Here is a 22,897-nt window from a genome sequence, read left to right on the forward strand (position 1 = left end):
TTCTCTTCCCCTTTTTCCCTCTCTTTCTTCCTATTCCCCCCCTTGCCCCCCCCCCCCCCCCTTTTTTTTTTAGCTCCGCCACCAAACAGACAAGAAAGACTTCTGCCATGTTTTTCGGCTCGACTTCCTTCCTGCCCAGAAGCATTCGAGTATCTCGTTAGTTCTCTCACAGCTAACATCTCTCCTCTATCTGCCAGGAGCAAAACCTGATCGGGAAGGGAAATAAAGAGAAGAAAGGGGGGACTACATCAAGAAGTTTGGTGGGCGAGATTCTCCGTAGAGCTAGGTGAGAAACTGTAATATCATTTAGCTACAGTAATTACAAATACAAGATGCGCACAAAGGAAATAATAGAGAGGATTTTCTCTCCCTGTGGACAATGTACACCGAAGGGCTTAAGTTTCATCATAAACTTAGCACAAATACAAGTACATGCAAAAACACATTGCAAGATGTTGGTGTGACATAGCACTGCCCTGATTTCGAATACATGAGCAAAGGTTTGTGGAAAGGTTGCCTTATTTAACATATTCCACAATTACTCCTTTTGCCTGTTTATAAAATCCAAATTTCAACTGATGCACCCTGCACATTACCTTCCTTTTAACTGCTCTCTTATACACACACACACACACACACACACACACACACACACAATGGTCATCCATCAAAGCAGCGAGTGTTGTTTCTTCCCCCACATGTCTCATACACACAGGTATAAATCACTGCGCCTGATTTCAGGGGCCAGGGTTTAAATAATTAAAGAGCTTTAATTTATCAGGATTTAGCACCCCCTGACAGTAGGGCTGACAAAAGAGAATGCAAGATATACTGAGGAAAAAAAAAAGCCATTATACATGAGAAACACATACAAAATTACATTTTACTGGAGTGAAAAACAAACATCTAGGCCTAACAGGCACCAAAAACTAAGTGAAAAGGCATTAAGGCTGTGCTCTAGAGCTACTTGATCTGGGTGTAATAAGTTGTATTTACCTAATGATAGGAGACAGATGCTTTGCAACTACTGTATATGTGGTGATTTGTACTACTGTATGTCATTGTGTGATGGTTACACGGGTTTGGAAAACAACTCTAGTAACATTATAGTTACAATTCACATTTTAAGACCTAAAATAAACATCCAGCACAAACCAAGTAAAAAGAGTTACTTCACATGCTGTCGATTTTCTGAAGTATACAAATAATGACTGTGTTTATTATTTCTGAAGTGTTTATGGTTATAGTGAGAAACATGAAAACCAGACACCTGGTATGAAACAAAAAACAAAAAACACACTGCAGTAAGGTAAATACTAAAAGTTATGTCATTATGCCATTCCTTTTTTTCCAAGTGAAGGTTATTCTGTTAAAACTTTAATAACCTCACAACGACTTGGCTTCTGAAGACCAAAGATGATTTCAGTTCGCTGTATTGAAACAAAATCCTGTTAAAATGCTAAAGTGGAGAATAACACACTGAGTAAAGCACACTAATAGAATAAAGTCTGTGTTTAATTATGCATCAGAACTGAGCCAGGTTTCTGGTGAAAAGGCCACCAGTTGACATGGATAGTCAGAGAACGGTGGAGCTCTACTGCCCTCCTATGGTCACAAACATGCAAAGGACTTTACACTAAATGTAAATCACACAACTGACCGATTATGACACGTTGATGGTCTCCTACTTGCATCTTTTGGTTCACTGGATGAACTATTAGCCCTATGAGTTTTGGAAGTCAGAAACAGGATCTACCAGCAGGCACAAAGACATAAGGGAGAAACATTACGATAAAGCAAACAGCCGTGTGTGGCTTTGTTTGACCCTCATATTGTTAATTCTTTCAAGTAGATCTCTGAAAACATACTCTCTCTCTATCTCTCTCACACTCACACACACACACACACACACACACACACACACACACAGCATAAAAAAAGACAGCTGCTAAACACAAAAACTCAATAAACTCAAAAACTAATGACACAAAATCGTCTCATCTCTTTTGTAGGTAATCATGCACGGTCGCTCTTAAGATTATTATATATTATTGTTTACATCATTTGACAGACTTCACTGAGTAAAGTTTGTCATTTGCTGGCAATAGTCAGCCACCTAGTGGTCAAACCCTCTTATAACATCAACTATTGACAGCAGGGAGTGTATTTGAAGATTTTTGGCTGTATGACACAATGTCATCAACGAGCTATCAGCTTTACAAACGTAGCTTAGTAGGTATTTGACAAACAATCAAGTCTACAGAATCAGTTGGGGGGAGGATAAGATATTATCACATCAGAAACACAGTAGCACTCCTAAATCAGACAGTACAAGATGTTTCTTTTTTTTTTTCTTTTACCATATTGCGTGATTTATTTTCTAAATAATAAACCGATTTATTTGTAGATACATAATCAATTCCCTGTGAAACTGATTAACCATAATAATGCAGTACCACCATCCTCATGATAGATGAATGGTGATTAAGTAGGTTGTTCTGTCTTCTGAAGACTTCATGTCATAATGTCCCCTTCACTGCTCTGCATTTCTCCTTAGGCGGATTGTTCTTCATACTTCAGTTGTCCAAAAGGGACCGCTGTAGAGCCTCCTGGATCATTGTGTGCTCATCTGTGGAGTAGTCCTGCAAAGGCACAGGATAAAAAACAAGAAACAAAATGAGTGAACTGAGCAAAATAATAAATAGCAACTCCAGGTAGTGTATAAGGCCTTGACTTACAACAAACGTATCATAAGAGAAGGTGTGTCTGATCTTCAGGTGCTGGAAAAAATCTGCACTCCTGTAGTTTGGGTCCCCCCAAGGCATTGAGGCACAGATGGGGCACACCTATCGAATATTATAACATTTATAAACAAGTTATTAACAATGGCTAAATCCAAAAGTTGTGTAGAGACCAAGTCATGTAATCACATTCCTGACTGATTTCTTACCACTTGGCGTGCATCTCGAGCATGCTGCGAAGTGCAATGTTCAACCAGGCCATCCTGGTCGAGGTTCTGGCAGTTACAGTATGGGCAGGTGAAGGTGTAGCGGTTTGGCACATGACTGTGGTGAGAAATCAAAACAATGAAATGTCATTGCTACAGTGCTGTATTTGTGTATTTTTTTCTACGAGGTTTGTCTCTTAGATATAGGAAAGTTGTGATATGGGTGCAATGGAAAAGTTCACTTTGTCAAATGAACTATACATTTCAATTTATTTGAGTGCCCAAATTACAGTGATAAGAAAAAGTAAATTAATTATTTGTAATTTCCTGCTTTTCTGAATAAATTGGTCATGAAATGTGATCTGATCTTCAGTCACAAATATAAACAAAGACATATTTCTAAGCTAATATATAAAACACAAACAGTCATGATCTTTCATGTCTTTACTGAACACACCCATTGATTATACAAGGTGATGGTGAAAAACAAAAAAAGTGAAACCATTTTTTAATAACTGGTTGAATCACCTTTGGCAGCAATAACCTCAAGCAACCACTTATTTTTAATTGCTACTGTAGCACTACAGTACATACACACTACTGTTTTCAATAGTGCTTCAGTCTAAAAACCATTTAGAATTTTTCCTGTGTGACCTAAAACATGGCCAGATTTTTATGCATGTCCTAAAAATAAATAAATAGGACACATTTAGACAAATCAGACAAAAATGCACTTATTGATTTATTAATTATGGAAAATGATCTAATGTTTGAGAAATTGGAGTTATTTCCGTCCTAACTTATTTAAAGAAGATGTTCAGTATTGCTCACACAATATTTCTCAGGACCTTAGGGCCATGACTTGGCCAGGACCAAGCTGACAGTCACCCAATGTAGGGCTGTTGGTGAGACTCCCTTTTGTTCAGGTGTGTCTGGCACTGTTTGTGGTCAGGCTACCATTTGCAGCCTTTCATCTGAATCTGTGAATTGGCAGTGGTCCCGGTCAGTAAGAGAGAGACCAATCTGATTGACTGTTCAGATTAGGGAGTCAGTGCACAACAAGAGAAACCAAACCAAACCAAACCAAACCCAGCAACAAATTCAAGAGGGCCCACACAGAAGGCTTGTTTCACTTTCCATCTTCCTCTCATCTGAACAGTCCAATACAACAATATTTTCAAAGCAACATCCGACCTATCATCCTAGCTAGTATGGAGAGCCATTTCTTTTCATGCAAGAGCAGAAGATACACACTATCTGCCTGTAGCTGATGTGTTTTATCAATGTTAATGAGTGCACTATCAGGAGAATACTAAACAACAATGGTGCGCATGGCAGAGTTGAAATAAGGATGCCCCTAATCTCAAAAAAACATTTCTGTCCCCCTGTAGATTGCTCCAGGCCTGTTGATGACCCTGAAGGCTAATAACAATGCTCTGTGGATGGATGAGACCAAAGTAGAACTTTGCTAGCCAATCACCAATTTGCTGTGGATGTTAGATGACAAACTTTATATTTCTGTCTCAATATTTCAACAGTGATTTATATGCAACTTCAGGAAGTGTACACTGTCCTAACCAGCCTCACCACTCACAACTCAGTAGGGCTTTCAAAGCATTAAAAATCAAAATGACTTACTCTACGTCCTGAGCATAGCTGTAATTTCAACAGTAACAGTTCACTCTCAGAATTATTTTCCAGGATGGATCTTTTTCAGAACATTGTACTGCTTTCCCTCATTTTACATGTGTATTTCAAGATTACAATTTTTAATAAACTTTTCAGGTTCTCCAAGACACATGGAAGCCCTGAAAATCTCTTTTTACTCTATAGTATAAACAATAATCACATGTGTAATCGTGACTGAGTGTCCTCTTTGTTCAGTGCCATATCTTTCACCTGATGATGGCCGGCTGGCTTTGGGCTGTGGTTCTCACTCCCTCCTCAATGTACTCCTGGTATTTTGAACAGGCAGCTGTGTGGCTTCTCATCTGAGAAAGGCTGACCTGAAAAGTGAGAGAAAAACACATATCAGTAAGTACTACTGCATGAATAATGTCATATCCAGGTTCAAGTCCTTCAGTATTTGGTGCCTGCTGATACAGATTCTGATCTGATACTTCAGTGACTTATAAGATAATGGAAGGAAACATTTTGACCTCCCCAAGTATTTTCATGGCCATGTCCTTGGCAATACTTACACATTCACTCATTGAGAGAAAGAACTGATCAGTCTTAACCACAAAATCTACAATAATTCAACTAATTATCACACTTCTAGTTAATTCAACTCAACATTTGTTTTTAGCTTGTTTACAAAAACTTGCTAAAATTAGCATAATGAGCATCTAAACATATCCTTCTGGTTTAGTGCTAAAGACGTTCTTCAATGAATGAACTGCAGACAATAAAGATGTCCCATTTCTGGCGGTGTGTGTTCTGTTTGTCCAGCAGCTGTCATAATGCCTACCTGAACTCCACACCCCTTGCAAGCCGCCACAGATGACTGAATGACGGCCTCAAGATCAACAGCTTTTGTCCAGTGGTTCAGCGTGGTGCGACATACAGCACAAACTGGCTTCTGTGGACGCAAACATTCCTGCAGACAACTCTGGCAGAACCTGACAAAACAGACATGAACAAGTTTAGGAAAAAAAACTTTATCAGTGTGTTTACATGCAAACTTGTATCCTAGTTTGGAATCTTATCCTGTTTTTTGATTACATTCAGGATACAATAACATGCCGTACAAAAAGCATGTTTACTCATTTCAGTCACCATGTCCTATACCAATCAAGAATACACAGAAACCTGGATAAAGTGTTTACATGACACAGTAACCTGCATTCTATCTATCAGAAGTGTTTACTACTACTACTGCTGCATTGTTTAAAGGTAAATGTGCATGGCCACAATAATATTTCTACCTCCACTGGATTGAAATGGCAAGTCTGCTGTGTGTTTACTTATTGTCATAGTAAATCATAGTATTAACGCTCCACTGGTAGTGTTTCTTTTTAACAATAAAAACATGCACATGAGCTTTAACATGGTGAACATGCTTTGATTTGATGATAACCAGGATACACATGTGCATGTGATCAGTTCTTAATTGGACCTCTGGATCAGGCTAACTACTACTAATATGCTATAATACTGTCCACTGACATGGGAAAGTGGATTCTATCCTGTCATTTGGTGACAGGAGAGCTTCCTGTAAAACAGATGGAAAGTCCCACCTCAAGGGGGCGTAGGGACTTGTAGTCCTTTGAAGTAGTGTGATGAGTTCAAGAAACAGTCGTCTAAACTACAACTCCCAAGTGAGGCCTCCGCTTTGATGTAAACAAAAGTGAAACTGATTTAACAAGCTGGCTTTGGCTTTACCAAGTATCACAGGGAGACAAATAGATTCACTGGATCACAACAAACGCATTTACACGCGTAGCCTGTGTGTTGTGAGTCTGGCGGCGAGACGTGTTTAACAACAACCATTTTCCCCCCCATTGTTTTCACGCCGTACCATTGCATCGCTGGTGCTAAACCTGAGAAAGCCAAAAAAAAAAAAAATACTCACGTATGTCCGCATTGTGTTTTCACGGGACTCTCGAAAATTTCGAGACACACTGGACAGACGAATTCTGACACGTCGCTGTTCCCGTCAGAGGCGGCTTTCTTGTGCTGTGCTGCGCTAAACCCTCCGAGCATCGCCATTTCTTTTCTTCACTGAGTCAGTCCCCACCACCAACCGTCCCCCGTACGACGTCACCGCCGCCTGCTTCCTTTTTAAGAAGGAGGGCGGGGCTACTGCTGACAAGACAACACGTGACAACAACAACACAGGAGAAGAGCGCTCACTTTGTTTATTCCAGTCGTGTCTCTGTAGTCAAATCAAGAGTTTGTTCCCCCATGTCAAAAGCTGGGGAGGATATTTCATAAAAGTCATATAAAAATCAGCGGCTGGATGATATATTTAAACAACAATTCTCTTCCACAGTTCTCCTCTTGTGCACAAGTTTGGTCATTTTACTAATGCTAAACGTAGATTCAAGGGTTCAAGCATAAGAGTAGGGTTGTACATGATGCGAACTGTTGGATGTAAGTATAGGGTTCAGGTGAGGTGAAACACAAACTTCACTAAATGTAACACTAGCCTTTTGCTTAAGAGTATTTTTTTTTCTCCTACATGACCACCCACAGACTCACACCCACACACAGGCTACATAGCCTACAAAACATGCAGTGTGTTGACGCTTTATCCACTCTGTGCCTCCACTCTTTTCTTTAGTTGTGATTTCTAGTTGTGTCCTACTACTTTATTCCTGACAACTTGTCTTGTGTCACCTCCCAGTCTCTTTGTGTAATTGTGTAGCTGTTAAGACTTTTGCACCACCCTTAATTTTACATCTGAAGCTTTAGACAGATGCTTCGTAGCACATGGCTGGAATAAATTAAGGAATCTACATTTAAAGATGCATATACGAAAAGGAAGAAAACTATAGGATTACTTAAAGTGGTTGCATACAATATACCTCTTGCCTGCATTTTACATAATAATTGCTCTTATTATTATGCTATTTAAAGTTAATACTATATGTGTATGTTTGGAACCACTGGCGTGTCATTGGTCTTTAACCATGACCTGGATGACTGAGAATCTTCACAGGCATATAGAAGGCCTACAGTAGCTACCTGAGTAAAATGTATTTACATGAGCCCTGATCTCTGCATCAGGACAATCTGGGATTACATAAAGAGAAAGGCACTGCAGTTGAAGTAGACAGAAATGTATACTGCAAATGAAAACTATTGATGGTGTTGTTTCTGGAAACATGTTTCTATTATTATTTATGTGTAAGATTTCCACAAATCTGTATGTAGTTTTGTTTTCGTTTACGCCCCAAAATACTAGATTCGTGCAAATGACGGATACCAACCCGCTAGTGATGCGAGCTGTGCATCCATTCCTCCCCACCACGTGGGGCCCTGATGCTGATGACCTGTCAGAACCGAGCGCATGCGCGTTGGGATGATGGGAATTTCCAACAGCTGAGGAGGCGTAGCTAGCCACGGCTAGCAGTTGTTAAAGGTAAGATGTGCGGATGGTGGTGTTTCTACCTAGAAAACAGTGTAATTTCTCAGCTGAAGCAGTAGATGTGGCTGTATATGAGCCACTTCACTACGACATTACATGTTGGGATAACTGACCATAATATCGACAGATATTTGTCTAGCGGTGGACCGCACTGCTAGCTAAACCCATTGCTAGCTAGCCAGCTGCGCTGAAATGGGCGTTCACTGCCCTGATGGTCCCCAGTTGTGGCCCATGCCAGTGACAGCATCGGGTTAGTGGGGTTCAAGATCCATGCAGAATAAACGCAGAAGTTGTTCTCAGAGCGTCTCGTATTTAATTCACTTTGGCCGTGGCCGACTGCTTCTGTTACAGTTGATGCGCAATAGTAAGGCATGGGGATGTTAGCTAAGGCATGCTAGTTAGCTCTCTACACGGATGGTCAGTACGGTTGATATGTTAGTCAGGAATAGCCGGTCAGAAGCACTCTTCCACTGTGCTTCAAGCCTCGTAAAGGCTTTTAAGCTGAAACGTGTCTAATTTCGTTTTCTGAATTTGACCTAAATACAGCCAACTGCGTGCTACCAAGGTTCACACGCATGTAGGTTAGTACTGTTCACACATTCAGTGGCGGAAACGGGAGCACAAGTCAAACGGGATATGTCAGTCAGGAAGTGTCGATCCTGTTTATAACACCAAATTCCCCTACTCTTTTTCTGGTGCATCATGACCGTTTGACCAACCTATTAGCCATATGACTGAAATAAGGTAGCCCGCCTTGCGCATCCTCACATGATCCTAGTCGGAACACAGCCACTGTTTCTCAAAATAGTGCTACTTGCATGCATGTTCTAATCTGAATAATCAGAATTTTTAAATACAACTCTTAGTGATGACTTCTACTAATACATTTCCTTTTGGACAGAATTAAAACTGACTCAAGCAATACAAATGTATGTGGTCTAAGTGTCCTATTTTTGTGTGGGGATAATGAGACCTTTCCATTTTATGATGTGTCCTGTGTCATTACAGCTTGGAGACAGCTCAGAGGATTCACATGATCATGAATATATCTTCAAGATGTGACCTTGAACTCTGCACGTGCTGAAACCAAGGAATGGAATAGATAAACTCTGCATCAACAGAGCGTGAAGCAAAAACTCCTTTTGACCTCATCTTGTATGACATAGGCCTATTTGTCTGGAAACAAGTCAGGCTTTGAGCCAGTACCAGAGATGCCCGTAAGAAGGCATCCCTACAGGCTGCAGCCTAGCTACGCCAACTGAAAGCAACAGACAACTGCATCTCTTGTTGAGAGGATGTGCTGCTGATTGGCCACAAAGTCTCATTCCTCTTGAAGACGTTATTAATGTTGAGTGTGTGCCAGTGTGTACTGTGAATAATGGTGACCAAAAATGGTGCTTGAATGTAGCATCCTGGTGCAGAGTATGCTCAAAGGGGTGAGACTCTCTCAGAGAAGTATAACCGCTGACTGATAGTGTCCTCCTGATAATGGATGCCAAGTTAAAAGAAGACCTGTTCCGGAGGTATGTGACGGCACTAGAGAGGCGTCTGGAGGAAGGAGGGGGATATGCAGTGACTGGAAATGCACCAGAGGGGGACAAGAGCAGACACAAGGACAGTGAGGCCCTACTCTCCACAGCCACAGCTCTACTAGGAGCCTACCAGCCAGATCCAGGACAACGTTTCCGGATGGTGCGTTTCTATGAGGTTGTGGAGAACTCACTCCGCTGTCAGAGAGGGGGCAACCTCAAGAGCCTGGAGAGAGCCTTCCACACCCTGGAAACCATCTGTACCAACCTCTTGCTCTTCCCTTGGAAGAAGGAGTTTAGATGTATAAAGGTGAGTCTTGTTTATAGACATGGTTGTTGTTATGTTCTGACATCATCCAACATTTTGTTATTAAGACACTGATTACAACAGAACTAACCATCAGCATCCAAGATAACTTTCCCCAGGGGTGTGTATTTACAGTACAGTTTATCACTGTAGGAGCAGTTTTCTAATAACGCCTGAAAAATACAGTGACACTCCAAAGAGATTTTTTTTGTTAAATTTGTAGAAAGCTGTCCTGCAAGTTTAAGATTTGAAGAAAACAAATAATGTTCAGACATAAAGATACAGACAGGTGATGCTGCTGTAAAATCTCACTTCAGACATCCACCAAGGTGCTACGAGGATCAAACGTGGCCCTACCTATCAGGTCTTTTTTTACAGACAGACATACATCAACCTTGGGGCGGAAAACATTTTCCCGACTTTTTCACTTCACATGTAAAGTACATTGCCAGTAAAGAAACTTCACATATTTATGGTTTTATGTGTGGCTGCTTATGAACTTTTTAGTCTAAATACAGTGTCAGACCTTTGTATGCTTAGTCAGATACCTGAACTTGAACGTGAACTAATGTAAGGTATTCCTGACACAGGATTGTTTTTCTTAATGTGTATGCAAAGCTTTCTAATTCTTTGAACATTCTGTCAACACATGAATTATTCCAATAATATCTATCTAAGTATGTGAGGTTGGTACTAGCTTTATCATGCCAAGCTGTTTTAACCTATGGATGCTAATTCTGATGAACTAATCTCTCTTTTAGACCTTCACTGGGCCATATGTGTACCATCTGCAGTCTGCGATTTCTGATGCTGAACTGGTGCTCCTATTGCGCACCATTGGCTACTCCTGTGACCATGATTCGCAGTTCCATTTACAGGACCACCCAGGAGATGTAAATCATCTCCGCCAGCTGGCATTCGAGCTCTTCCTGGCCCAGGCAGAATGTCGTCTTCTGGGAGAGGTTGTGGCTCTGGCGCGAGGTTCAGCCTCAGAGCTGGAGGCCCTGGAACTTCGCAGAGGTTGTAGAGATGATGCAGCTGGCTGTGCCGAGGCGCTCCGCAGACGTGACAGCCTTGGGGCAGATATGGCTCGGCTGTCTGTGCGGCCACTGGATATAGAGAGGCCCCATGCCCATCACCTGAGGCGCGGTAGCCGACCGTCTAAGTCTGTGGATGTTACAGATGGGGCTGGTCACTGGCACCCAGCAGTTAGCAAGCCTGTCTTGAAAGCATCATTGAGCCTGAGGAAGGAACCTCTTTTTGTGGATGCAGAGGAGGATATGAAGGATGAGATCATCAGGCCCAGCACCTCAGCGTCTCTCTTCTCCGTGGCAGCTCCACCGTCCTATAGCCCTGTTGCAGATTTTTTCCCAATTCAGTCACCTCCTCCAGCTGATGCTTACACATCCTACCACCTGTCCTCTTTGGATGAGATTGACTTGTACACTGAGAGAGGTGGTGCTGGGACTGGTGGAAGGCAGACCCCCTCTCGACCTCCATCCAGAGAGCCTCGGGAGGCAAGGGATGCGTGGCTCCTCAAAGCTCATGGGAGTGTGAAATGTCAAGGCTGTGGGCTGGGCTGCTCCACTATGGCCTCCTGCCAGAGGTGTGACATGATCCTCTGTGCTGCCTGTCATGACGTAGACCCCTCACCTTGCTGTGGCCTCCAGGACTACCACCCCAAATCTCCACGGCCCCTTGATGGATACATCCCTGTCAAAGAAAAGCTCTCTGTCTACTCTAATACTCACTCCCACTCCCATCTCCACCCGCACCCCCTGACACTGACTCACTCGCACTCTCACCCCCACCCTCACCCACAGATGGTGGAAAAACCCCTCATGTCCACTAAGCTGTTTCCAAGCAAGTCTATTGCCTTGACAACGCCAAAGGGAGGCAGTAGTGAGCGAATAAGCATGGGCGGATCGCGATGCGGGTTTTGCAACAAGCCAGGTGCATCACACACCTGTGTGAATTGCTCTAAGGTGTCATGTGACTCATGCATGGGCTTATATGTAAAGGATATGTGCACACGGAAGACTCCCCAGCACAGCTTTGTGCCCAATCATCAGCTCAACTTCAAATCTGGAACCATATCTCATCTGGTGTACCGATGAATCAGGCAGGCAGAATATATTGGTTACTCTCCTCAAGTCTGCTCCCTTATGGCGCGTCACACATATGGATACAACGTTGTTGGCAGATCTGTCCTCCCATCACTTTGTAGATTTGGCAATGTGTTGTTTTGGCACATCATTTACTTCCTCCAGTCTGACTGCACAGTTGTGTTCTGACATATCCACCACTGCCAGACAAACCAACAGTGTCAGCAGTTTGTTTCCACACAGCTTTCTTCTTTTTTATGTCGGGGTAACTCGACAGCATATCATAAAGAATTTGGAAAGAGCTTTTCCGTCTCTACGTTAAAATTTCCTTCATGTAGTTGAGTGGGGTAGTAAAACAATTCCTCAGTTTGGTTTACATTGGAATCAAGATGTCGCCTCTGATTAGTTGGCTGCAAAGTCGGGTCTTGTTCACAGTGCATAGCGGCATTGGCCCAGCTTTTTGAATCTGTATGTGTGACCAGCCCATTAACCCACAATGTAGTCTTGCACTATTGCTTTAGCTCTGATCTCACTTAAATAACTTGGTCACTATCATTCCCTTTATCTAACAGTCTTTTAACTCTCTCTGACCCCCCCTTGAACTTTGTACATTTTCTCTTACGATCATGTCAGTAGGGACCTGAAACACACATGCCACAGAGAGCCATATCGTCTGCCCATCTCTCTGACCTGTTCAAGTTCAGGCCTGTTTCTTCTTCCTTTTACCTTGCTACCTGCTCTTGAGTAGTCATGTGATGTAGTAGCGCTTCCCAAATTCCTTAAATTTTGTCCTCCTCAAAAGGGAAACAGGAGAAAAGTGAATTTAATTCTTACTCATCTTGAATGAAAATTGTCCAAATGAACATATATACTTTGCCTAACTTGTCAGTTAAAAATTCCTCTAATATATAAATATATATAAATATAAATATATATATAAATGGTATATTTGTGTGTGCGTGCGTGCGTGGTGTGTGCGAGAGTGTGTGAAAAAGACCTCTGAGCTTGCTTTGTGACAAAGGGGATCTTTTTAAACTTGAAAATAGTAGGGAAAAACAGAAAACACTGGAAGTCAATAAGTCAATAGTATATATTTTTAATCTCTATTCTCTAGAACAGTGTAAGACTGTTAAATGGGCATGAGGTCTGGCATTGGGACTATCGAGGTATAGAGTGATATCTCAAACAGACATACTGAGTCAGATGCCATATATTCTATTTAAAAGATTATGCCTTGTAAATGAACTCTCAATTGTTTCTGATTATATGACTGAGGTTTAAACGCTGCTGTTGACTTGAGACGTTGAAGATTTGTGGTGTTGAATTCTTTCTGGTAAATAGCCTGTTAAGTTGTGTCAGTTCCAAGCTCCCCGTCCTCTTTTCATTACACTCCTTAAGCCTCCTTGGTCCATGGTGTTATAGTGCCCCCTCTTTACCAGATCAGTGGTTGCCTGTCAATCTCAGGTGGGGTCACAGGAAGTCTCACGCTGGGCCACAAGTCAAGTGTTTGCAGTTCTTTGACAGTATGTGGGCCCATTAATTGTTTTTTGCCAATATGAAAGTGTATGTTCTGACATGGTTTCTGTCTACCTCAAATGACTTCAGTATACACACACAGTTTGACATTGTGGTTTTAAACTAGCCCTGAAAACCTAAGAAATACAGTTTTTTTTATTATTATATGATTCTCCTCTCGCAACGTTTGGCTGAATACAAAACATCTCCTCTTACAATCAACTGATTCAATCACTTTTTAATGTTTATTTTGTGACATAATTATTGGTTTTGTAATTTGTATAATTTCTGTACATAGAGAGGGTGGACACACACACATCAACACCTGTACAACAGCTCTACAACAAAGACTTGTGAAATAGTTAAATTTGGTTGAGACTGATTGAGCCTACTGTATATTTTGCATCAGTGGTGTACTGCCTGACATAGTACTGTGAATCACTCATTTTGCAGATAAAATGACAGCAACAGCTTACCATATATTGCAGCTTAAGAACACAAGATATGGGCTCAAATTTGTTTTTGATTGACTATAGATTTGGATCAACGCCTGTCTGCCACTGTGCTAATAACATGTAACCTTATTTATTTATTTATCAAGTGGCTATTGCAGTATATACATACAGTGCATACAGAGATTCGCACTGTTGCATTCATCCACTTATACAGCACAGTGATTTCATGTGTGCAGTAATATGTAGGTTTTGTGTTGAAATGCCAGGTTTCTTAGTGTTATGTTGTGTTTTTTCGTCCTAATTTACGACCCTGAAGGCACCCTCTTAGACCCTTGAGGATTTTGGGCTGTTTTGATTCTTGTGGTTAGCTTGAGTGTCCTCCAGCAAATTATTGCTGTTTGCTGTGGGAATCTCACCAAGTAAATTTGCCCAAAAAAGTATTAGCCCCTTTTGAAGCTTTCACCTTTCTGAAGTGAATTGTTGTCCATGTCTCTTCTGGCAAAAAAATACCTTTGCAAAATGAGAGGAGATCTCTACAAACTAATAGGAATGCATTAAAAATCTAAAAATAAAATGAAAATAAGCTGTTGCATAAATATTCATCCATTTTAAAGTAATTTACCTAAATTCTCATAAATTAACTAACTGCAATTAGTTTAAGAAGTCACACAATGAGTTATATGCCCATCATCAGAGCACAGAGTCCAGACTTTAACCCCATTGAGAATCTTTGAGATGTGCTGAAGAACACGTTGCCCATCAACACTCTCCCATCATCAATACAAGATGTTGGTGAAAAATTAATGCAACTCTGCACGGGAATAAATGTGAAATTGCAGAAGCTTATTGAAACGGTGCCACGTTGAATGCATGCTGTAATGAAAGCTAAAGGTCCAACAAAATATTAGGTGTGTGAGTAAAAAGTGAAAAGTCCCGCTTGAAACTGCATGTCAAGTGAGACCACCAAGACACCTGTAACTCTTTCAGAGGAATCACAGAATTCCACGGTTGAAATGGGAGAGACTGTTCTTGTAGCCAACAATTTTCTTGTATTCATCCCCTAACTCCCCAACTCTTGGGGAGTTGCTTTAAGTGTCTTTTTTTTTTCATGGTGGCATTTTGATAACGTACTGATTCAGGTGTATTGATATACAAACTGTTAAACAACATTCGCTCTCAGATTATCTAATTTTCACTATTTGTGTGACTTCCTAAAACCAGTTGACTGCACCATTAATGGTTTAGTTGAGTTACTTAGAAGGGACTGAAAACCTGCAATGAATTTCACCTTTATATTATTTATTAATTTCTATTATTTGTAGAGATCTTTTTTCCCTTTTATATGACAAGAAAAGAAAAGAAAGGTGAAAACTTCCACTGGAGGTTAAATACTTATTTTCAGAGTCAGGGTCATCACAAGAAAGGCTAATATAAAAGGTACCTTTCAACCTTTAGTGGTCAGGGTTTTACACCCTGTGTAAGAGGAGACCTATTGTAGTGTACTGGAGTTGATAGCTAGTAAGGGCTAATTTTAAATCACATTTCATTAATAAAAAAAAAAAGGGTTATTTTGACAAACCATTTAGGCCACTGTGACCTTTATGTTCTGTCAGGAATAACCTATAAATGCCTTAAGCTCATTCACGTTCCTTATCCTAGAAGAAAGTTTTTAACATCGTCATTTGTATAGTTTTACCAGCCCGTAGACCAAACTTTAACATATGTTTTCTTTTTTTTGTTTTTTGTTTTTTTGGTCAGGTGACATGAACTAATAGTACATGACAACTGAGGAAACTTTGAGAAACTCTAATCATTAACTGTAGCATGGATTAATCACTACAAAGGATTTTGAACCATTCATTTTACAGCGAACATTTTAGACTAATATACATAATGAACTCGTACAGGAGTTACTGTCCGTAATGAAATTGTTGTATTGTATGGAATTCAAATTTGACACAATATGTTTTGCCTATATATTACCTAAACACACGTTGGACTACAGAGAGTGATGTCTCACCTGTATCCCAAAAGGGCTAATTTGGAATATAAAGGAGATGCTTGGCAACTGGGCATGCTTGAGGGTCGAGATGTTTTGCTTTTCACTTGGAAGACTTCTTCAGCTCCAATTGATAGGAGTTAGTTGGAAGTGAGGAAGCCTTTTACATAAGAGGCAAATCATCTTTAAGAACCTTAAACAAGCCCAGTTGTCGCTGAGTTTTACCTTTGGGATAACTATGACCTAGACAACTGACCACAAAGATCTAGTCTTGTACTTCTGTTCATTCCTTCCCTTGAAAAGAGATTGTCTTTAACATTTTCAACACCTTAAATAGGGGATGTTACGATACCTTAAAGCTTAAATGTTTTAGGAGGACAAGAAAGAGAAAGAATGGTGTTCAATGTGAGGTCAGTATGGGTATGATGAAAGTCTTGACTGACCTTAAAGGGGGTGTGCACCGTACTTTGAGTGTTTATCAGATTGGTTTGAGTTGGCCAGTTCTGTTCATTCCACGTCATACCAGCAACAAAGATGAGAAGTATTGAGCCATGATGCAAGAGTGATCATTTTGCCAAATGAAGAACAAATATCTTATTGGAATAGAAAACAATCCTGTGGCTTTCCTGGATGTACAGTTAATGTAACATAAATCTGTGGTTTTGCTAAAGTTTAGCCTCGTGTCTGTAGATGTTGGCCTTTTAAGAAGCCCAGAAAGAATCATCAACATAGATACCTACCCACACTCCATGTGACATGGATTTAACTTTGATCAGTGGACTGCTAATTTGTCACTACAAAGGGCTAAACAGTCTTCAGGGCTGCTGCTAGGTTTGTGGGAACTGTTTTAGTCTTTTAGTGAGCAACTACCTTGTCTTAGTGAAACATCTAAAGTGAAGCTGACTTTCCATTCATCAGTGGGTTCAAATTACTGATGTTAGAAAAAAACAAAAGAGCTATTTTTTATTTTGTGTCATGGAATACATTGAGCCATTTGAACATGATTGGTTTAACCCACACCAGACACACTCAAGTCATTGTGGAAGTCAATACTCCCTTTACCTCTTGTGTGGTTATCTTACTGATATTACCAGTGGTGTTGTAGTTAGGCAGCCCTTTTACCACACCCTATCTCACTAACCCTTTCTTGGCATGCTCCGTACAAGGCCCAATCCTGTACTTTTCCTTCCTCAGTCCTACATGTACCCTAAACCCTCCATCTCACCCCCACCCCCCACCCCCACTTTGGCACTGAGGGTCATTGCACAATGTCTATGTGAAGGGGTATGGACCTTACGATCAACATGTGGGCATACATGAGGGTGAAAAGGGAAAATAGCCAAAATTGTTAATCGGTGAAAATATATATATGTAAATGAGTTTTATAAAATAATTTAAAGAATAAAATTCTGAAAAAAAGAAAAACAAGTTGTATTTTGAATTTTGTGAGTGGTTGTGAAACTTGTATACACATTGTACTTAGAGAAGTGATCTGTTGGAGGTACAAACGTGAGAGACTTACATGTGCCTAGGTACAGTATATGGCATAGGTACCAGAATTTAAGTTTTCAGACTAAGTCCTTCATGGTTTGTCTCTTTTGACCAGTAGATGGTGATAAATAACCACACATAGAGTGGCTGAAGCTACACAAAACACACCAGTCCCGGTAAAAATGTTTACTTCTAACTATATTTGAGTGACTCAAATATGAGAGAGTGAAAGTTTTCTCCATTTGTCAAGTTTGTCAATACTAATTAGGCTTCTGTTGCGAGCAGCCCAATGGGAGTGCAGTCAGTAAGCATCAATTGTGCTGACAAAAGAAACCAAAGGAGGAAAAAAGCAATCCAACACAGTGTTTGAGTGGCATAGAAACACTGAGAAATCATAAACTACATATATTTGAAGGCATTTGAAATGAATACCTGCTTGGATCAATTTCAAAATCGGCTTCTATATTGGGTATTAACAATTAAATTGAGTTTCCGGAACCAGAACAAAGTCATGTTATATAACCGAAGCCGAGGTTATCCACTACAAAGGAAAAGCAGAGACAGACGTCAGCGGGACCTCTGCAGTGACCGAAATGCTGAGCGAGTGCCAATTCCTGCACCCTGTATCCTCCACTCCTCTGGGACATGTCAGAGCTGTGCTGACTAACAGCCTTTAGCAGCCTCGAGGGACCATAGGACAAACCGACTAAAGAACATTACTATTCAGCGGGAGAGAAAGATAATGACAGATGGCACACTACTTAACCTTTGAATAAATCCACCACTGGCAGCACATTACAGCACTTTTAACGGTCTCATTGATGAGAGAAATACAGTACGTATTGCACAGGCATTTAGACGACTCTTATGATTCAAGATGTAAATTGTGTATTTTCACAGTGCAAAATGCATAAAGAAATGTGTTTGTTTATGTCGTGTATTTTCTAATGCCTTTTTTCCTACAAATGCCTCATTTTCGATTTCCTCCATTCATTCATTCACTCATCTCCATAGTGACGTTTAACCGTAACTGCTGACGTAAATGGCTCATTGTGAAGACGCGGGGTTTATTGTTAGAGGAGGAAGGTGAGCACAGATTTTAATGTACAAGTACATTTAGAAACAGAAAGCACGTCACTCCTAAAATACACTGAGACGTATGTAACACTGCACCTGCACCCAGAGAAATTCATACACTGACTCATGTTCGTGCATTTATGATCAGCATTTTAGCTTTTATATCCAGGTGTTTACATGTGGATCTGATACATAACTTAGAAGAGAGCACCTGTGAGCAAAGCCTGTGACCCACTGACATCACCAAACGTTTGCATTCTTCTTTTCTGATGCTTTTCCAGGCTTTCACTGCAGCCTCTTTCAGTTGTTGTGTGTTTTGAGGTCTTACTCCCTTCAGTCTCCTCTTTAGCAGGTGAAATGCTCCACAGGGTTTAAGTCAGACTGACTGGTCCAGTCTAAAACCTGCCACTTCTTGCCCCTGATGAACTCCTTCTGAACGCCTCTGTACTTATGTTCACTAAGTCTTCTGTGAACAGAAGATTGTGATACCATCAACTGTTGTTTTAGTGTCTTTCTTTACAGCTCTCACAATATTTCTGTCTTCAGCTGCTGTTGTCTTCTTTAGTCTACCCATTCAACGTCTGTTACTTAGTACACCAGTGGTTTCTTTCTTCTTCAGGACATTTCATAGCTTGTTATTCACACATAGACATTCATGTGAACCCAAATGTGTTCAGTCTGCAGCAAAAATAAAGCGACTGGCCTCACTTTTCCAATACTTTTGGAGGAGGGTGTATGTGTCTTAGAGATGTGATTTAGACCTGTGTAAGGCTGCAGGTTAATTACATGTCAGTGAATGATCATGGTGATAGTTTCTCTCCTCATGTGTCACTCATGGGGCTTCTGCTTCTCTCTTTCTCATCTTATCCCCCTCTCTTTTGCTCAACATGTCATTTGTTATCTTGACAGTTGATTAGCGAAAGTTCATTAAACTCACACTCAACATTTCACTCTCTGTAATTAATTACATTAAATACAACTTATTCAATCAAATGTGTGTAAAGTATACTGGAGTTTGAGTTTGACGACTGACAACTAATGTAATAATAATAATTGTTTGGGCGACTTGTAGTAGCTGGTTGAATATTTCAATAAATCCTGGTGATGTTTGGAAATTTTGAATAAAACAGAAATATTGTGAGAGCTGTAAAGAAAGACACTAAAATAACAGTTGATGGTATCACAATCTTCTGTTCACAGAAGACTTAGTGAACATAAGTACAGAGGCGTTCAAAAGGAGTTCATCAGGGGCAAGAAGTGGCAGGTTTTAGACTGGACCAGTCAGTCTGACTTAAACCCTGTGGAGCATTTCACCTGCTAAAGAGGAGACTGAAGGGAGTAAGACATCAAGCCTGGAAAAGCATCAGAAAAGAAGAATGCAAACATTTGATGATGTCAATGGGTATATATATGTATATGTATATATATATGTGTGTGTGTGTGTGTGTATATATAAGTATATGACTTTTTGGTTAGAATTTCTGTATTTTATTTTAGATTTCATTGACAGAGTTTACAGAATCAATATACCAGAATTGGCAGACTTGTGCATGGCAGAGTGGTAACTCGATGGTTCCTTTTCAAAAAGAAAAAGTGAAGATGAAGAAACATCAAACATCATCGGTTATATTGACAGACACCTCCCACATATGCTTGTGTTGTGACTGTAATGCGTACTCTAGTGGGTGAAGAAAATAATCAAAGAGGAAACAAAAAGAAAAGGCACATCTATACACTGTGTGTGTGTAGAGTTATGCACTACACAACAGTGCGTCTGCATTGTGTTGAGCGAATTGAAGACCGCTAATCTGTGACCGTGGGAAGAAATTAGTTTTCGTTGTTCCTGGAGAATTTTAACAAACCAGTATTTTCTTGTAAGATCACAGCGAAGTTCTGAGAATTGTTTTTATGAATCAATATAAAAATCTCTATAAGATTAAATGTTTGTGTTCTTTACTTTTTTTGCTTTATGTGCTTGTGGCATAGAAGATCTCCCTGTCTATTAGTTCTACCAAGCTAGATTTGTAATTATAGCTGTAATTATATTTCTGTACATTTGCTATTATTAATTACTGGGACTATAAGTCATTCAGTAAATTTAATTTGTAAACACCTATATATAAGATTTTGAAAGTGCACATCATTAGAGACTCCTGGTTGTAGTTTTAAATCTGTGACATCTTCTAAAATCCTCTACTATTTCTTTAAGACATGTCAAACTAGAAATCTAAAAAACCTCTAGAACTTTGAACATTTCTTCAAGCGCAGTAACAGAAACCATCAAACAGTAAGATGACCTGGCTATAATGAGGACATCCCTAAGAGAAGGAACTCTTAAGAGTTATCTCAGCTGCAGAAGATCGTGTCATTGGCCTTACCAGCTTTAGAAATCCCCAGTTAACAGCACCTCAAACTGGAGATCACATCAATGCCTTCCAGACTTGAAGTAGTGGACACATCTTAACATAATTAGGCTGTGTGAATCAGGTCTTTATAGTCAAGTACTGTGGGCGGATGACTTTGAATTTGAGACTTTTTGTTACCAGAATCACATCTGATGATGTAGCAAAGGTGAAGGCGTGGTATCTGCCAGTGTGGCACTAGAAACCATGGAGTCAGAAAATACCTCCAGGCGCTTTAAAGGATATTTGACAATGAAGGAGAATGATGGAGCTCTGCATTAGATCACCTGGCTTCCACAACCATCTAATCTAAACACAATTAAGATGGTTTGAAAGAGCTGGACGCCAGAGTGAAAGAAAGTGAATCACTCCTTCAAGAATGTTAGAAAACGATACCAGACTTCTGTCAACTTTGCCTTAAACTTTTTTTCTTACTGTATGATCACTGCTGGATGCCACTTTGATTCAAACTAATGCTAAGACTTGCAGTCTGACTGGTTTTAAAATGCACACTCACCCATAAACTTGGACAGATTGAGAAAATAATCCTCTTGCGACTGGTAGGCCTAATTTCTCATTTAGCTTATACTTCACTACTCACTACACTGATTCATGAGTCATCAAATGATATTTACTGAAAGCAAACATACACAGTAGATCATAATGAGATGTAATACGGTCTGTACAAGCTGTGTTTATTGAACCTTAGAGACACAGAAGTTTTAACAAAGCAGCCATTGCTGAAATGAACTAAAAGGTCTTACCACTCAAACCTCTTCAGAATGTGTCCTTGAGTGTTAATTGGTTTCATGCAGAGAGTTGTAATTATTATTTTTACCTCCATGTATAAATAAGTGTTTTTCTCCCTTGACTCTAGTATCATTATAAAACACAAATATGAGGAAGCCTTTAGAGGCATGTTAAAACAAAAAATGATCATTATTATTATCCTTAGTCTGTCTATTCATCTGTGAATACTCATTTTAATTATATTAACATATGTTTAGACAGAAAACCAGTTATTGCTAATGTTGGGCTCTCACACAGTATCTCAAGTGTAATTCTAGATCATTAAATAGTACACTTTCAATGAAAAAGAGTCAAACTGAAAACATAAACTAATTATAAACATTAGTTTTCCTTGTGCTATATGTGTGCGTATAAATAGTGAAGAGGAGAACCTGAGCTCCGGAGACAAATTGATCTTTGGTCTGATTAATAGGCTGCTCATTACTTCAGCACCACACAGCTCTCTGCCAATCTCTAAAACACAGATCTGCAGCAAGAGTGAAGACACATTTTCTACCCTACAGTACAGAGGACGGTTTATGTTCTGGAGTTGAAGCCGGTTTGATCCTTAGATGTAGAGAAGAGCAAGACGTGTAGTGCTACTATAATTAAACTCTCTTCTTTAGTCTCATGATGTTTGAGAATATACAGCTTCCTGTGTGTCTATGTTTATGAACTAGACAGAGAGAAAGTTAGGTTTTTGGCTGCTTGAAGAGTGAGGAGCCAGTGGGACACACTTGCTGATAAATTGAAGTGATGAAAAATGATGAGACGCGTCGATGCAGCAGAAGAATTTGAGCAATACTCTGCAAGATGAGAAAGAACGTAAAGATTGAGAGCAGGAAGGAGATGGAGATCAATGGAAGCAGTCGGCAGATGAGCTAGAGGTGTTGAGGGCTTCACTGAAATGAAGCGAGAGACGGATAGATGTGTCGACAGAGGAGTGAGACGAGGAGTGACGGCAGGAGAGGCCAAGAAAGTGACAGGAGGAGATAGAGAGAGTGACAGAGAAATTAAGGGAGGAAACAGTGGTGATGTGTGAAATGCAGGAAGTAAGAGAGGTGAAGGAGAGGTGGGTAGGAGAGGTAATGTGTGACTCTGAGTCCAGTCATGGAGCATGAAAACAGATAAACGATGACCTGGATCTTTACACATCCTACTTCCTGTAAAGTTCAAACCATGACAAACC

At 40.2% G+C, this 22,897-nt stretch overlaps 2 protein-coding genes across 2 annotated transcripts; one reads left to right on the forward strand and one right to left on the reverse strand.

The window, feature by feature from the left end:
* Positions 1 to 750: 750 nt before the first annotated feature.
* rnf114 (ring finger protein 114) lies at positions 751 to 6,699 on the reverse strand. Its single transcript, XM_026368824.1, has 6 exons — positions 6,522 to 6,699; positions 5,418 to 5,568; positions 4,847 to 4,953; positions 2,951 to 3,065; positions 2,739 to 2,846; positions 751 to 2,642 (listed from the first exon to the last, which is right to left on the reverse strand). Exons 1-6 carry the CDS (start codon positions 6,656 to 6,658, stop codon positions 2,577 to 2,579), a joined length of 684 nt encoding a protein of 227 aa, XP_026224609.1. The 5' UTR covers positions 6,659 to 6,699; the 3' UTR covers positions 751 to 2,576.
* A 1,278-nt stretch (positions 6,700 to 7,977) lies between these two features.
* spata2 (spermatogenesis associated 2) lies at positions 7,978 to 17,320 on the forward strand. The gene is made up of 3 exons (XM_026368106.1): positions 7,978 to 8,033; positions 9,048 to 9,878; positions 10,637 to 17,320. The coding sequence occupies exons 2-3, from the start codon at positions 9,528 to 9,530 to the stop codon at positions 11,990 to 11,992; spliced, it is 1,707 nt and encodes a 568-aa protein (XP_026223891.1). The 5' UTR covers positions 7,978 to 8,033; positions 9,048 to 9,527; the 3' UTR covers positions 11,993 to 17,320.
* Positions 17,321 to 22,897: the final 5,577 nt, after the last annotated feature.

The sequence above is a fragment of the Anabas testudineus genome, chromosome 7 (assembly GCF_900324465.2).
Source record: "Anabas testudineus chromosome 7, fAnaTes1.2, whole genome shotgun sequence".
Taxonomy (NCBI): Eukaryota; Metazoa; Chordata; class Actinopteri; order Anabantiformes; family Anabantidae; genus Anabas; species Anabas testudineus.

Bases quoted from the DNA above. Each gene is read 5' to 3' on its own strand.
- spata2 (XM_026368106.1), top strand. From the start codon at position 9,528: ATGGATGCCAAGTTAAAAGAAGACCTGTTCCGGAGGTATGTGACGGCA. The intron at 9,879-10,636 runs GTGAGTCTTGTT...TCTCTCTTTTAG, and splicing joins AGGAGTTTAGATGTATAAAG to ACCTTCACTGGGCCATATGT.
- rnf114 (XM_026368824.1), bottom strand. From the start codon at position 6,658: ATGGCGATGCTCGGAGGGTTTAGCGCAGCACAGCACAAGAAAGCCGCC. The intron at 5,569-6,521 runs GTGAGTATTTTT...CTGTTTTGTCAG, and splicing joins AAAACACAATGCGGACATAC to GTTCTGCCAGAGTTGTCTGC. The intron at 2,643-2,738 runs GTAAGTCAAGGC...GTGCCTTTGCAG, and splicing joins TCTCTTATGATACGTTTGTT to GACTACTCCACAGATGAGCA.